This window comes from Procambarus clarkii, chromosome 55 (assembly GCF_040958095.1).
Source record: "Procambarus clarkii isolate CNS0578487 chromosome 55, FALCON_Pclarkii_2.0, whole genome shotgun sequence".
NCBI classification, from domain to species: Eukaryota; Metazoa; Arthropoda; class Malacostraca; order Decapoda; family Cambaridae; genus Procambarus; species Procambarus clarkii.
Window position 1 is genome coordinate 12556813 of NC_091204.1, and position 15676 is coordinate 12572488.

General features: G+C 46.7%; 1 protein-coding gene across 1 annotated transcript; it reads right to left on the bottom strand.

Annotated features, from left to right (window-relative positions):
* Positions 1-212: 212 nt before the first annotated feature.
* LOC123756007 (basic salivary proline-rich protein 3-like) lies at positions 213-2761 on the bottom strand. The gene is made up of 2 exons (XM_045739024.2): positions 1216-2761; positions 213-283 (listed from the first exon to the last, which is right to left on the bottom strand). The coding sequence occupies exons 1-2, from the start codon at positions 2759-2761 to the stop codon at positions 213-215; spliced, it is 1617 nt and encodes a 538-aa protein (XP_045594980.2).
* Between the last annotated feature and the right edge of the window lie 12915 nt (positions 2762-15676).

Here is a 15676-nt window from a genome sequence, read left to right on the forward strand (position 1 = left end):
TCAATATTCTTACTGAGGACAATAATATACTAAATAATAGAGAAACGGAGAGAGAGAGAGAGAGAGAGAGAGAGAGAGAGAGAGAGAGAGAGAGAGAGAGAGAGAGAGAGAGAGAGAGAGAGAGAGAGAGAGAGAGAGAGAGAGAGAGAGAGAGAGAGAGAGAGAGAGACAAGACAAGAAGAAAGGGGCAAACTCACTCTGAGCAAATTAAGCTATTCAGCATGAACTAACTGCAGGGAGAATGGCAGTGTCTTCACCGACGTTCCCAGATCAATGCCAGCAGCTGTAGCATGCACAGAAAACACTGTTATTATCCTTGCTGAAAGCCCCACTTCACACCCCGCACCCTGTAATGACACTCTGCTATGTCTGACCCCTCCACCTCGACCCCTGAACCCCCCGACCCCAGCTCCCCTGACCCCAGAAGTTGTGAATACTTTATATCTGGTTTTTGTGTGTTACAATTGCGGGGAAGTTTTCACCTGGATTAAGGGAAACACGCTCATTCTGGATTACTTGTGCTTGACGTGTCTCAGATTCTATAAAAAGATTTAATGGATAGCTTGATGGATTAGTGTGTGTCCGCACGCATGCATACATGCATACACACACACACACAATCGTGCATACACACCTGCAAGAGTATAGTATAGAGGAAGATCTTGGTCTCCTCCTGCAGCTCGTCCTCCAAAAATGGGGAGTAAATATAACAGCACAAGTAAGTGCAATTATGTACTATTCATAACAGTCAGGAATTGCACTTATTTTCACTTAGTATTAAACCGTACTGTCAAATATATTGTGAATATTTTAGTTTACCTGAAAAGTTGAATAGAAAACCACGACCTAACCTAACCGTCTTAGTGTTTGAAGATAAGCATTTTATTGCTCCTTAATTACAATTGATACTTAACCTATAGCTATATTGATATTACAGTTTTATAAAACTAATAAAACAAAACTAAAATATATCAATAAATTGTAAAGTGACTCAGGATATTTCCCAATTTTGTATAAAATCTCTATTGTTTAATAAAACTGAAAAAAAATTCCTGATATTTAAAACTTGTGTATAGCGAACTGTACTTGAAAACTTCCTCCTAAACTTCTGAGTGTCTTAACAGAAAACGAGGAGAATAAATAGGGAGGTAAATGTAACAGCCTCATAAGTGCAATTATGTACTATGTATAACAGTAAGGAAATGTACTTATTACACTTAGTATTAAACCGTACTGTCAATTCGGAGGATGTGTCTCCTCCTGTTGGGGCCTCGGTCTCCTCCTGTTGGGGGCCTCGGTCTCCTCCTGTTGGGGGCCTCGGTCTCCTCCTGTTGGGGCCTCGGTCTCCTCCAGTTGGGGCCTCGGTCTCCTCCTGTTGGGGGCCTCGGTCTCCTCCTGTTGGGGCCTCGGTCTCCTCCTGTTGGGGCCTCGGTCTCCTGTTGGGGCCTCGGTTTCCTGTTGAGGTCTCGGTCTCCTCCTGTTGGGGGCCTCGGTCTCCTCCTGTTGGGGGCCTCGGTCTCCTCCTGTTGTGGGCCTCGGTCTCCTCCTGTTGGGGCCTCGGTCTCCTCCTGTTGGGCCCTCGGTCTCCTCCTGTTGGGGGCCTCGGTCTCCTCCTGTTGGGGCCTCGGTCTCCTCCTGTTAGCGCCTCGGTCTCCTCCTGTTGGGGGCCTCGGTCTCCTCCTGTTAGGGCCTCGGTCTCCTCCTGTTGGGGCCTCGGTCTCCTCCTGTTGGGGGCCTCGGTCTCCTCCTGTTGGGGCCTCGGTCTCCTCCTGTTGGGGCCTCGGTCTCCTCCTGTTGGGGCCTCGGTCTCCTCCTGTTGGGGGCCTCGGTCTCCTCCTGCTGGGGGCCTCGGTCTCCTCCTGTTGGGGCCTCGGTCTCCTCCTGTTGGGGGCCTCGGTCTCCTCCTGTTGGGGGTCTCGGTCTCCTCCTGATGGGCCCTCGGTCTCCTCCTCTTGGGGCCACTGTCTTCTGTTGGGGGCCTCGGTCTCCTCCTCTTGGGGCCTCGGTCTCCTGTTGGGGCCTCGGTATCCTCCTGTTGGGGGCCTCGGTCTCCTCCTGTTGGGGGCCTGGATCTCCTCCTGTTGGGCCCTCGGTCTCCTCCTGTTGGGGGCCTGGATCTCCTCCTGTTGGGCCCTCGGTCTCCTCCTGTTGGGCTCTCGGTCTCCTCCTGTTGGGGCCTGGGTCTCCTGTTGGAGCCTCGGTCTTCTCCTGTTGGGGGCCTCGGTCTCCTCCTGTTGGGGCCTGGGTCTCCTGTTGGAGCCTCGGTCTCCTCCTGTTGGGCTCTCGGTCTCCTCCTGTTGGGGCCTGGGTCTCCTGTTGGAGCCTCGGTCTCCTCCTGTTGGGGGCCTCGGTCTCCTCCTGTTGGGGCCTGGGTCTCCTGTTGGAGCCTCGGTCTCCTCCTGTTGGGCTCTCGGTCTCCTCCTGTTGGGGGCCTCGGTCTCCTCCTGTTGGGGGCCTCGGTCTCCTCCTGTTGGGCCCTCGGTCTCCTCCTGTTGGGGCCTGGGTCTCCTGTTGGAGCCTCAGTCTCCTCCTGTTGGGCTCTCGGTCTCCTCCTGGGAGTATGGCGGGACCAGCTCCCACCGGCCGTATAAATAACGGAACACATAAACACTACAACTTTAGATAGACAAAAATGATTCAACTTTTTACACTTTCCACAAATGTCAACAAAGGTATTTGCCGTGATTCTCCTCGTTACCTCCACAGCCCAACACGTGTCCCTATAACAGGTGTCACAAGTAATACACACCGACACTGTCATCTCCCTATAATCCTTACGAGGCAGTTGTAACAATCCTCTATAACCTCTGACCCATAATGAGTTATGCGTCATTTATGGAAGTTACTGCAATCCACACAGGGAAAAAAGAGATACAAAAGAATAAATCAACAACACACACACAACAACACTGTGTTGCATGAGTCAGGTCACCCACAACACACACACAACACCAGCAACAACAACAGTGTTGTATGAGTCAGGTCACCCACAACACACACACAACACCAGCAACAACAACAGTGTTGTATGAGTCAGGTCACCCACAACACACACACAACACCAGCAACAACACTGTGTTGCATGAGTCAGGTCACCCACAACACACACACAACACCAGCAACAACAACAGTGTTGTATGAGTCAGGTCACCCACAACACACACACAACACCAGCAACAACACTGTGTTGCATGAGTCAGGTCACCCACAACACACACACAACACCAGCAACAACACTGTGTTGTATGAGTCAGGTCACCCACAACACACACACAACACCAGCAACAACACTGTGTTGCATGAGTCAGGTCACCCACAACACACACACAACACCAGCAACAACACTGTGTTGTATGAGTCAGGTCACCCACAACACACACACAACACCAGCTGCAACACTGTGTTGCATGAGTCAGGTCACCCACAACACACACACAACACCAGCTGCAACACTGTGTTGCATGAGTCAGGTCACCCACAACACACACACAACACCAACAACAACACTGTGTTGTATGAGTCAGGTCACCCACAACACACACACAACACCAGCAACAACACTGTGTTGCATGAGTCAGGTCGAGAACTGACAAGGAAGACAGCCAGTAGCGCGACAATTAATATTAAGTCTTCTAACTTGATGGACTACTCACTTGGACAGTATTGGTAAAGGTCGCTTGACGCTAAGGTTAGGATACAATGTTGTTGTACTGGTGGTGTGTTGATGGTGGTGATGATGGTGGTGGTGTGGTGATGGTGGTGATGGTGGTGATGATGGTGGTGGTGTGGTGATGGTGGTGATGATGGTGGTGGTGTGGTGATGGTGGTGATGATGGTGGTGGTGTGTTGATGGTGGTGATGATGGTGGTGGTGTGTTGATGGTTGTGATGATGGTGGTGGTGTGTTGATGGTGGTGATGATGGTGGTGGTGTGGTGATGGTGGTGATGATGGTGGTGGTGTGTTGATGGTGGTGGTGTGTTGATGGTGGTGATGATGGTGGTGGTGTGGTGATGGTGGTGATGATGGTGGTGGTGTGTTGATGGTGGTGATGATGGTGGTGGTGTGTTGATGGTGGTGATGATGGTGGTGGTGTGGTGATGGTGGTGATGATGGTGGTGGTGTGTTGATGGTGGTGATGATGGTGGTGGTGTGTTGATGGTGGTGATGATTGTGGTGGTGTGGTGATGGTGGTGATGATGGTGGTGGTGTGTTGATGGTGGTGGTGTGTTGATGGTGGTGATGATGGTGGTGGTGTGTTGATAGTGGTGGTGTGTTGATGGTGGTGATGATTGTGGTGGTGTGTTGATGGTGTGATTATTGTGGTGGTGTGTTGATGGTGGTGATGATTGTGGTGGTGGGTTGATGATTGTGGTGGTGGGTTGATGGTGGTGGTGTGTTGATGGTGGTGATGATGGCGGTGGTGTGTTGATGGTGGTGATGATTGTGGTGGTGTGTTGATGGTGGTGGTGTGTTGATGGTGGTGATGATGGTGGTGGTGTGGTGATGGTGGTGATGATTGGTGGTGGTGTGTTGATGGTGGTGATGATGGTGGTGGTGTGTTGATGGTGGTGATGATAGTGGTGGTGTGTTGATGGTGGTGATGATTGTGGTGGTGTGTTGATGGTGGTGATGATTGTGGTGGTGTGGTGATGGTGGTGATGATGGTGGTGGTGTGTTGATGGTGGTGGTGTGTTGATGGTGGTGATGATGGTGGTGGTGTGTTGATGGTGGTGATGATTGTGGTGGTGTGTCGATGGTGATGATGGTGGTGGTGTGTTGATAGTGGTGGTGTGTTGATGGTGGTGATGATTGTGGTGGTGTGTTGATGGTGGTGATGATTGTGGTGGTGTGTTGATGGTGGTGATGATTGTGGTGGTGTGTTGATGGTGGTGATGATTGTGGTGGTGGGTTGATGATTGTGGTGGTGGGTTGATGGTGGTGGTGTGTTGATGGTGGTGATGATGGCGGTGGTGTGTTGATGGTGGTGATGATGGTGGTGGTGTGTTGATGGTGGTGATGATTGTGGTGGTGAGTTGATGGTGATGATGGTGGTGGTGTGTTGATAGTGGTGGTATGTTGATGGTGGTGATGATTGTGGTGGTGTGTTGATGGTGGTGATGATTGTGGTGGTGGGTTGATGATTGTGGTGGTGGGTTGATGGTGGTGGTGGGTTGATGGTGGTGATGATTGTGGTGGTGTGTTGATGGTGGTGATGATGGTGGTGGTGGGTTGATGGTGGTGATGATTGTGGTGGTGTGTTGATGGTGGTGATGATTGTGGTGGTGTGTTGATGGTGGTGATGATTGTGGTGGTGGGTTGATGATTGTGGTGGTGGGTTGACGGTGGTGGTGGGTTGATGGTGGTGATGATTGTGGTGATGTGTTGATGGTGGTGATGATTGTGGTGGTGTTGATGGTGGTGGTGTGTTGATGGTGGTGATGATTGTGGTGGTGTGTTGATGGTGGTGATGATTGTGGTGGTGTGTTGATGGTGGTGGTGTGTTGATGGTGGTGGTGTGTTGATGGTGGTGATGATGGTGGTGGTGGGTTGATGGTGGTGGTGGGTTGATGGTGGTGATGATTGTGGTGGTGTGTTGATGGTGGTGATGATTGTGGTGGTGTGTTGATGGTGGTGGTGTGTTGATGGTGGTGATGATGGTGGTGGTGGGTTGATGGTGGTGGTGGGTTGATGGTGGTGATGATTGTGGTGGTGTGTTGATGGTGGTGATGATTGTGGTGGTGTGTTGATGGTGGTGGTGTGTTGATGGTGGTGATGATGGTGGTGGTGGGTTGATGGTGGTGATGATGGTGGTGGTGTGTTGATGGTGGTGATGATTGTGGTGGTGTGTTGATGGTGGTGATGATTGTGGTGGTGTGTTGATGGTGGTGGTGTGTTGATTGTGGTGTTGATGGTGGTGGTGTGTTGATGGTGGTGATGATGGTGGTGGTGGGTTGATGGTGGTGATGATTGTGGTGGTGTGTTGATGGTGGTGATGATTGTGGTGGTGTGTTGATGGTGGTGGTGTGTTGATGGTGGTGATGATGGTGGTGGTGGGTTGATGGTGGTGATGATGGTGGTGGTGGGTTGATGGTGGTGATGATTGTGGTGGTGTGTTGATGGTGGTGATGATTGTGGTGGTGTGTTGATGGTGGTGATGAGGGTGGTGGTGTGTTGATGGTGGTGATGATGGTGGTGGTGTGTTGATGGTGGTGATGATGGTGGTGGTGGGTTGATGGTGGTGATGATTGTGGTGGTGTGTTGATGGTGGTGGTGTGTTGATGGTGGTGGTGTGTTGATGGTGGTGGTGTGTTGATGGTGGTGAAAGATGGTGGTGGTGGGTTGATGGTGGTGATTATTGTGGTGGTGTGTTGATGGTGGTGATGATTGTGGTGGTGTGTTGATGGTGGTGATGATGGCGGTGGTGTGTTGATGGTGGTGAAAGATGGTGGTGGTGGGTTGATGGTGGTGATGATTGTGGTGGTGTGTTGATGGTGGTGATGATTGGGGTGGTGTGTTGATGGTGGTGATGATGGTGGTGGTGTGTTGATGGTGGTGGTGTGTTGATGATTGTGGTGGTGTGTTGATGGTGGTGGTGTCTTGATGGTGGTGATGATTGTGGTGGTGTTGATGGTGGTGATGATTGTGGCGGTGTGTTGATGGTGGTGATGATTGTGGAGGTGTGTTGATGGTGATGATTGTGGTGGTGTTGATGGTGGTGATGATTGTGGTGGTGTGGTGGTGTTGATTGTGATGATGTGTTGATGGTGGTGATGATTGTGGTGGTGTGTTGATGGTGGTGATGATTGTGGTGGTGTGTTGATGGTGGTGATTGTGGTGGTGTGTTGATGGTGGTGATGATTGTGGTAGTGTGTTGATGGTGGTGATGATTGTGGTGGTGTGTTGATGGTGGTGATGATTGTGGTGGTGTGTTGATGGTGGTGATGATTGTGGTGGTGTGTTGATGGTGGTGATTGTGGTGGTGTGTTGACGGTGGTGATGATTGTGGTGGTGTGTTGATGGTGGTGATTGTGGTGGTGTGTTGACGGTGGTGATTGTGGTGGTGTGTTGATGATTGTGGTGGTGTGTTGATGGTGGTGATGATTGTGGTGGTGTGTTGACGGTGGTGATGATTGTGGTGGTGTGTTGATGGTGATGATTGTGGTGGTGTGTTGATGGTGGTGATGATTGTGGTGGTGTGTTGATGATTGTGGTGGTGTGTTGATATTGGTGATGATTGTGGTGGTGTGTTGATGGTGGTGATGATTGTGGTGGTGTGTTGATGGTGGTGATGATTGTGGTGGTGTGTTGATGGTGTTGATGATTGTAGTGGTGTGATGATTGTGGTGGTGTGTTGATACTGTTGATGATTGTGGTGGTGTGTTGATGGTGGTGATGATTGTGGTGGTGTGTTGATGGTGGTGGTGTGTTGATGGTGTTGATGATTGTAGTGGTGTGTTGATGATTGTGGTGGTGTGTTGATGGTGGTGATGTGTTGATGGTGTTGATGATTGTGGTGGTGTGTTGATGGTGATGATTGTGGTGGTGTGTTGATGGTGGTGATGATTGTGGTGGTGGTGTTGATGGTGGTGGTGTGTTGATGGTGGTGATGATTGTGGTGTGTTGATGATTGTGGTGGTGTGTTGATGGTGATGATTGTGGTGGTGTGTTGATGGTGTTGATGATTGTGGTGGTGTGTTGATGGTGGTGATGATTGTGGTGGTGTGGTGATGGTGGTGATGATTGTGGTTGTGTGTTGATGGTGGTGATGATTGTGGTAGTGTGTTGATGATTGTGGTAGTGATTGTGGTGGTGTGTTGATGGTGGTGATGATGGTGGTGGTGTGTTGATGGTGGTGATGATTGTGGTGGTGTGTTGATGGTGGTGATGATTGTGGTGGTGGGTTGGTGTTGTTGATGATTGTGGTGGTGTGTTGATGGTGGTGATGATTGTGGTGGTGTGTTGATGGTGGTGATGATTGTGGTGGTGTGTTGATGGTGGTGATGATGATTGTGGTGGTGTGTTGATGGTGGTGATGATTGTGGTGGTGTGTTGATGGTGGTGATGATTGTGGTGGTGTGTTGATGGTGGTGATGATTGTGGTTGTGTGTTGATGGTGGTGATGATTGTGGTGGTGTGTTGATGGTGGTGATGATTGTGGTGGTGTGTTGATGGTGGTGATGATTGTGGTGGTGTGTTGATGGTGGTGATGATTGTGGTGGTGTGTTGATGGTGGTGATGATTGTGGTGGTGTGTTGATGGTGATGATTGTGGTTGGGTGTTGATGATTGTGGTGGTGTGTTGATGGTGGTGATGATTGTGTTGGTGTGTTGATGGTGGTGATGTGATGATGGTGGTGATGATTGTGGTGGTGTGTTGATGGAGGTGATGATTGTGGTGGTGTGTTGATGGTGATGATTGTGGTGGTGTGTTGATAGTGGTGATGATTGTGGTGGTGTGTTGAAGGTGTTGATGATGGTGGTGATGGTGTTATTAAGACTGTTGATGATTGTGGTTGTGATGATGATAGTGATGGCGGTATTATGATGATGATTGTGATGGTGATGATATTGATAGCGTTAAGATGATTGTGGTGATGATAATGATAGTGATGTTGGTGATATTAGGATGATAGTTGTGGTAGTAGTGATTGTGAGGATGGTAATGATGGTTTTAGAATGATGGTGGTGATGGTGACAGCTGTGAAAGTAGTGATAGTGATTGCTGGTGAAGAGTAATTTTAGGTAGTTGGGTGGGGTGGTGGTTGTTGTATTCACCTAGTTGTGCTTGCGAGGGGGGGGGGTTGAGCTTTGGCTCTTTGGTCCCGCCTCTCTGCTGTCAGCGGTGGTAGTGGTGATAGCACCGATGGTACTCATTGAGAAATACAGAAACAAATGATTGAAATTGAGAAATAAATGGAGTGATAAATACAGCTCCTGGTACAACGAGTATTTTCAAGTCAAACATCACTTGACGCGATATTCACAGACACGTGACCTTTCCACGCCACGATTTAAAACAGAAAACACCAAAATAAACTTAGAACAGCTCCAAATAAAAACAGAAAAACATGACATCAAACACAGTCCCCCCCCCCCACACACACACACACAAACACACACTGAGATAACACCCATGACAAACACAAACGTCCAAAAAATCGCTTTGTGATCTTTCAACTTTTTCCAATTCATTTTGTCTGACGATGAACTCTTAGACTAAACCATACCGGACCAAAGATCTCGTCTAGTGCATAACACAAGCTGACAACCTCTCCCTTCCCCCTCTCCCTCCCCCCCTCTCCCTCCCCCCTCTCCCTTCCCCCTCTCCCTTCCCCCTCTCCCTCCCCCCTCTCCCTTCCCCCTCTCCCTTCCCCCCTCTCCCTCCCCCCTCTCCCTCCCCCTCTCCTTGTTACAGGTCGGGACAATCCATGATTGAAGCTGCCGATATACCAAGTGTCGGAGATGTCAAAACTTGTAAACAGGACCCAATTATTGGCACCAAACAGGCAATTACGTAGCTAGCGGCGTCTCCTTTGGGCTCTGCTGACTAAGGCAGAAAATATACAAATATCGGGATCTTTGTGGCCACGTGACGCGAGGCCAAGCGACGGGGCTGCTATTTCTGCCGTGTAAAATATTAATATATATATATATATATATATATATATATATATATATATATATATATATATATATATATATATATATATATATATATATATATATATATATATATAATTGTTACCCATTTGATCTGAGAAAGAAGCAAGAGCTTGAGAAAGGCTTTGAAGCTGAAAGAGGAACGTTTATTTCATACTAATACGGACAAAGTAGGACTAGCAGAAAATTTATGTTAATTTTCCCGAAATCAGATTATTTACTAATTATTTAAATCTCTCAGGGAGAGGGGAAAGAAGAAGGGAGGAATGGCTGGTGGGTGGAGACAGATTGTCCCGAGCACCGCCGGGTACTTCTTCAACTAAGGTTATAAAGCACTTGGGAGGGATATGAGGACAAGAAGATAGGATTTGGGTGCAAGAAGTTGGGATATGAGGACAAGGAACTGGGATATGACAGTAAGGAGATGGGATATGAGGAAGTACGGTGAAAATAGAGAGATACATATCAGTTTCGGGACAAGACTGTGACGACTGTGTTGTATAATGAGTTGTGTTATGCTGGTAGAGACAGGTGTAAGGGCGAGACAGGTCTGGAAAAAGACAGATGTGGGGTGGGGGTAGGGCGAGACAGGTGCAAGAGGACACACGAAGTAAGGTGTGGACAGGCTTGGACAGCTCCACACCTGTTGACAGCTGATGTGTGAGAGAGCCCCACCTCACCTTCCAAGTTACTCTATTATTCACAACATAAAAGTTTTTTCACCTTTATCTCTGCCAATCGAGAGCGAGAGGACGAGGGAACGGTGTCAGTCTGAAAGAAATTGATGAAAGGTAAAACTATATTTGTTTAGTTGAAGCTAAATATATATATATATATATATATATATATATATATATATATATATATATATATATATATATATATATATATATATATATATATATATACACATATATATATGTACCAGGAAGAGTGGGGAATGGGGAGCAAGGGAGAGGGTGTGAGAGTTCGGAGGCGAAGGAGAGGATGATGGAGTGATGGTGAAGAAGTGAGGGAGAAAAGTGTTAGCGTGATGGAGAAGACACTACATAGACGCAGTGACTAGTAGAGGAGTGAATAGAGGCACCAGTAGAGGAGAGAAACAGGAGTGACTAGAGGCACCAGTAGAGGAGAGAAACAGGAGTGAATAGAGGCACCAGTAGAGGAGAGAAACAGGAGTGACTAGAGGCACCAGTAGAGGAGAGAAGGAGGAATGACTAGAGGCACCAGTAGAGGAGAGAAACAGGAGTGACTAGAGGCACCAGTAGAGGAGAAGACCATTACAAGATATATTTTTGTCAATTTGTTTAAGCAGATGTGGAGACAATAACACACCAGTGGACGGTGTGGCTTATGGACCCTCCACCACAAGCTCTCTTCCCCATCACCCTCCCCCACCTGTCACCTCCCACCCCAAGCTCTCTCCCCCACCACCCTCCCCCACCTGTCACCTCCCACCCCAAGCTCTCTCCCCCACCACCCTCCCCCACCTGTCACCTCCCACCCCAAGCTCTCTCCCCCACCTCTAACCTCCCCCACAAGCTCTCTCCCCCACCTCTCACCTCCCACCCCAAGCTTTATCCCCCACCTCTAACCTCCCCCCCAAGCTCTCTCCCCCACCACCCTCCCCCACCTCTCACCTCCCCCCCAAGCTCTCTCCCCCACCACCCTCCCCCACCTCTCACCTCCCCCCCAAGCTCTCTCCCCCACCACCCTCCCCCACCTCTAACGACCCTCCACTACCATCAGCCTCATCTACAAAACCACCACGTCGTAAGTGTTCCACATGATGGCCATTGGATAAGGGAGTACCTAAGCAACAGAAGACAGCGAGTCACTGTGAGGGGTGAGATCTCGGAGTGGCGAGGCGTCACCAGTGGAGTCCCACAGGGTTCAGTCCTGGACCTATCCTGTTTCTGATATATGTAAACATATTCCCAGAGGGAATAGACTCTTTCCTCTCTGTTTCCTGATGATGCAAACATTATGAGGAAGATTAAGACAGAGGAGGATAGCAAGACGCTACAAGATGACCTAGACAACCTAAGAGACGAAGTCCTCAACGAAACAGACAGTTTCAGGGGTTGAGATAACGCCGGAATTTAGCAATCCCCGTGGCTCAGTGGTAAAGCACTCGCTCGCCGCTTCGCGAGCGCTTTGGTCTGGGTTCGTATCCTGGCCGGGGAGGATTGACTGGGCGCCAATCCTTAACTATAGTCTCTGTTCACCCAACAGTGAATGGGTACCTGGTTGTTAAACGATTTCGCGGGTCGTATTCGAGGGAAAAATTAGGATTAAGGACCTGCCCGTAACGCTATGCCTGCTGTTGGCTGTACAAGAATGTAAGAACTCTTGTGTGTGTGTATATATATATATATATATATATATATATATATATATATATATATATATATATATATATATATATATATATAAATATATATAACAAAATTGTCTCCCGAAGCTCGATGCCTGCATCAAAAGAATATCATCAGCGGCATATGTGAGGCTGGCTAACATCAGAATTACCTTTAGAAACGTGAGAGGAATTATTTAGAACCTTGTATACCACATATGTGAGACCAAATCTGGAGTATGTAGCTCCAGCATGTAGTTCACATTTTGTCAAGCACAAGACGAAGATATAGAAGGTCCAAATGTATGCCACTAGACTAGTCCCAGAACTAAGAGACATGGGTTACGAGGAAAGGCTGCGTGAACTGCACATCACGTCGCTGGAAGACAGAAGAGTTCGGAGAGATATGATAACTATATATAAAATTTTCAGGGAAATTGACAGGGTAGATAGACAGATTATTTAACACGGGTGGTACGCGAACAAGGGGACACAGGTGGAAACTGAATACCCAAATGAGCCACAGGGACGTTAGAAAGAACTTTTTCAGTGTCAGAGTAGTTAACAAATGAAATGCATTAGGCAGTGATGTAGTGGAGGCTGACTCCATACACAGTTTCATGTGTAGATATGATAGAGCCCAGTAGGCTCAGGAACCTGTACATCAGTTGATTGACAGTTGAGAGGCGGGACCAAAGAGCCGAAGCTCAACCCCAGCAAGCACAAATAGGTGAGTACATCCCATTACCCTCCAATATCCCCCACCACCCCCAGCTCCCCCGGCACCCCCCTCCCTCACCCAGGAGCAGACCCCCAGCACCCCCCCATCCCCCTCCACCATCAGGGCCAGGGAGAGCGGCACGCCCTGAAATGTCAGCATAGGTAATGTAGCCTGGGAGGACGATACTGCCTGCATCATTAACCTGTATCTCTGTGCTGTCCTCACTCCTCTCTCTCTCTCTCTCTCTCTCTCTCTCTCTCTCTCTCTCTCTCTCTCTCTCTCTCTCTCTCTCTCTCTCTCTCTCTCTATCATTTCTTCATATTTTTCCTCTTCCCTCTCTCACAATTAAATATATGTTGATCGCAAGTTCACACACACACACACACACACACACACACACACACACACACACACACACACACACACACACACACACACACACACACACACACACACACACACAGGGGCCTGGTAGCCTGGTGGATAGCGCGCAAGACTCGTAATTCTGTGGCGCGGGTTCGATTCCCGTACCAGGCAGAAACAAATGGGCAAAGTTTCTTTCACCCTGAATGCCCCCTGTTACCTAGCAGTAAATAGGTACCTTGGAGTTAGTCAGCTGTCACGGGCTGCTTCCCGGGGGGTGTGTGTGTGGTGGAGAGAGAGAGAAAAAAACATTTGATTGACAGTTGAGAGGCATGTCGAAAGAGCAAAACTCAACCCCCTGCAAAACACAACTAGGTGAATACAACTAGGTGAATACAACTAGGTGAATACAACTAGGTGAATACAACTAGGTGAATACAACTAGGTGAATACAACTAGGTGAATACAACTAGGTGAATACAACTAGGTGAATACAACTAGGTGAATACAACTAGGTGAATACAACTAGGTGAATACAACTAGGTGAATACAACTAGGTGAATACAACTAGGTGAATACAACTAGGTGAATACAACTAGGTGAATACAACTAGGTGAATACAACTAGGTGAATACAACTAGGTGAATACAACTAGGTGAATACACACACACACAAACGTGACACATTCCCGTATTATTCCTCTCACAATAAACAAATATAAAGATAAGATAACACGCCAGCCGGCTCGGATATATCTAGTCTTAACAAAATATTAGATTTTTGCCTTTCTTACTTCAAGTAAGGACTTGCTTGGTCAGGTTGCTTTAGGACTTAACTTGGACATTTGGACTTAATCAGAGCAGGAATCTTTGATTATGTTAGGACAGATTAACTTGACTCTGGACAACATTCAGGTAAATCAACTTAAATTTGATTTCTGACAGCCTTTTCTTGGTTAAAATATCGTAAACTAAGTTAATTTTGGCAGGATAAGTTAAATTTGTTATGCATAGGTTGGAATGAAGTTAAGACACGTTACGTTTAAGTTTTAATATGTTGTTTAAGATAAGTTAAGTCAAACTTAGCTTAAGTGGATTAGGGTAAGATGTGATTATATTAGCTAAGTTAAACTTCGATACAAGAAGATAGGTTAATAATTTAACGCTGACTTGGCTCCAATTCAGCGTTGATAGTCTTCAGGATATAATATTGTTCAGGATACAATACTGTTCAGGATACAATACTCTTCAGGATACAATACTGTTCAAGATACAATACTCTTCAGGATACAATACTCTTCAGGATACAATACTGTTCATGATACAATACTCTTCAGGATACAATACTCTTCAGGATACAATACTGTTCATGATACAATACTCTTCAGGATACAATACTCTTCAGGATACAATACTGTTCAAGATACAATACTGTTCAGGATACAATACTCTTCAGGATACAATACTGTTCATGATACAATACTCTTCAGGATACAATACAGTTCAGGATACAATACTCTTCAGGATACAATACTCTTCAGGATACAGTAGTCTTCAGGATACAGTACTCTTCAGGATACAATACTCTTCAGGATACAGTACTCTTCAGGATGCAATACTGTTCAGGATACAATACTGTTCAGGATACAATACTCTTCAGGATACAGTAGTCTTCAGGATACAATACTCTTCAGGATACAATACAGTTCAAGATACAATACTCTTCAGGATACAATACTGTTCAGGATACAATACTCTTCAGGATACAATACTCTTCAGGATACAATACTCTTCAGGATACAATACTCTTCAGGATACAATACTCTTCAGGATACAATACTGTTTAGGATACATTACTCTTCAGGATACAATACTCTTCAGGATACAATACTGTTCAAGATACAATACTGTTCAGGATACAATACTCTTCAGGATACAATACTGTTCAAGATACAATACTGTTCAGGATACAATACTGTTCAGGATACAATACTGTTCAGGATACAATACTCTTCAGGATACAATACTCTTCAGGATACAATACTTTTCAGGATACAATACTCTTCAGGATACAATACTCTTCAGGATACAATACTGTTCAAGATACAATACTGTTCAGGATACAATACTGTTCAGGATACAATACTGTTCAGGATACAATACTCTTCAGGATACAATACTGTTCATGATACAATACTCTTCAGGATACAATACTCTTCAGGATACAATACTCTTCAGGATACAATACTGTTCATGATACAATACTCTTCAGGATACAATACTCTTCAGGATACAATACTCTTCAGGATACAATACTCTTCAGGATACAATACTCTTCAGGATACAATACTGTTCATGATACAATACTCTTCAGGATACAATACTCTTCAGGATACAATACTGTTCATGATACAATACTCTTCAGGATACAATACTCTTCAGGATACAATACTCTTCAGGATACAGTAGTCTTCAGGATACAGTACTCTTCAGGATACAATACTCTTCAGGATACAATACTCTTCAGGATACAATACTCTTCAGGATACAGTAGTCTTCAGGATACAATACTGTTCA

Bases quoted from the DNA above. Each gene is read 5' to 3' on its own strand.
- LOC123756007 (XM_045739024.2), bottom strand. From the start codon at position 2,761: ATGACAGTGTCGGTGTGTATTACTTGTGACACCTGTTATAGGGACACG. The intron at 284-1,215 runs GTAATAAGTACA...TGCATGCTACAG, and splicing joins AGTACGGTTTAATACTAAGT to CTGCTGGCATTGATCTGGGA.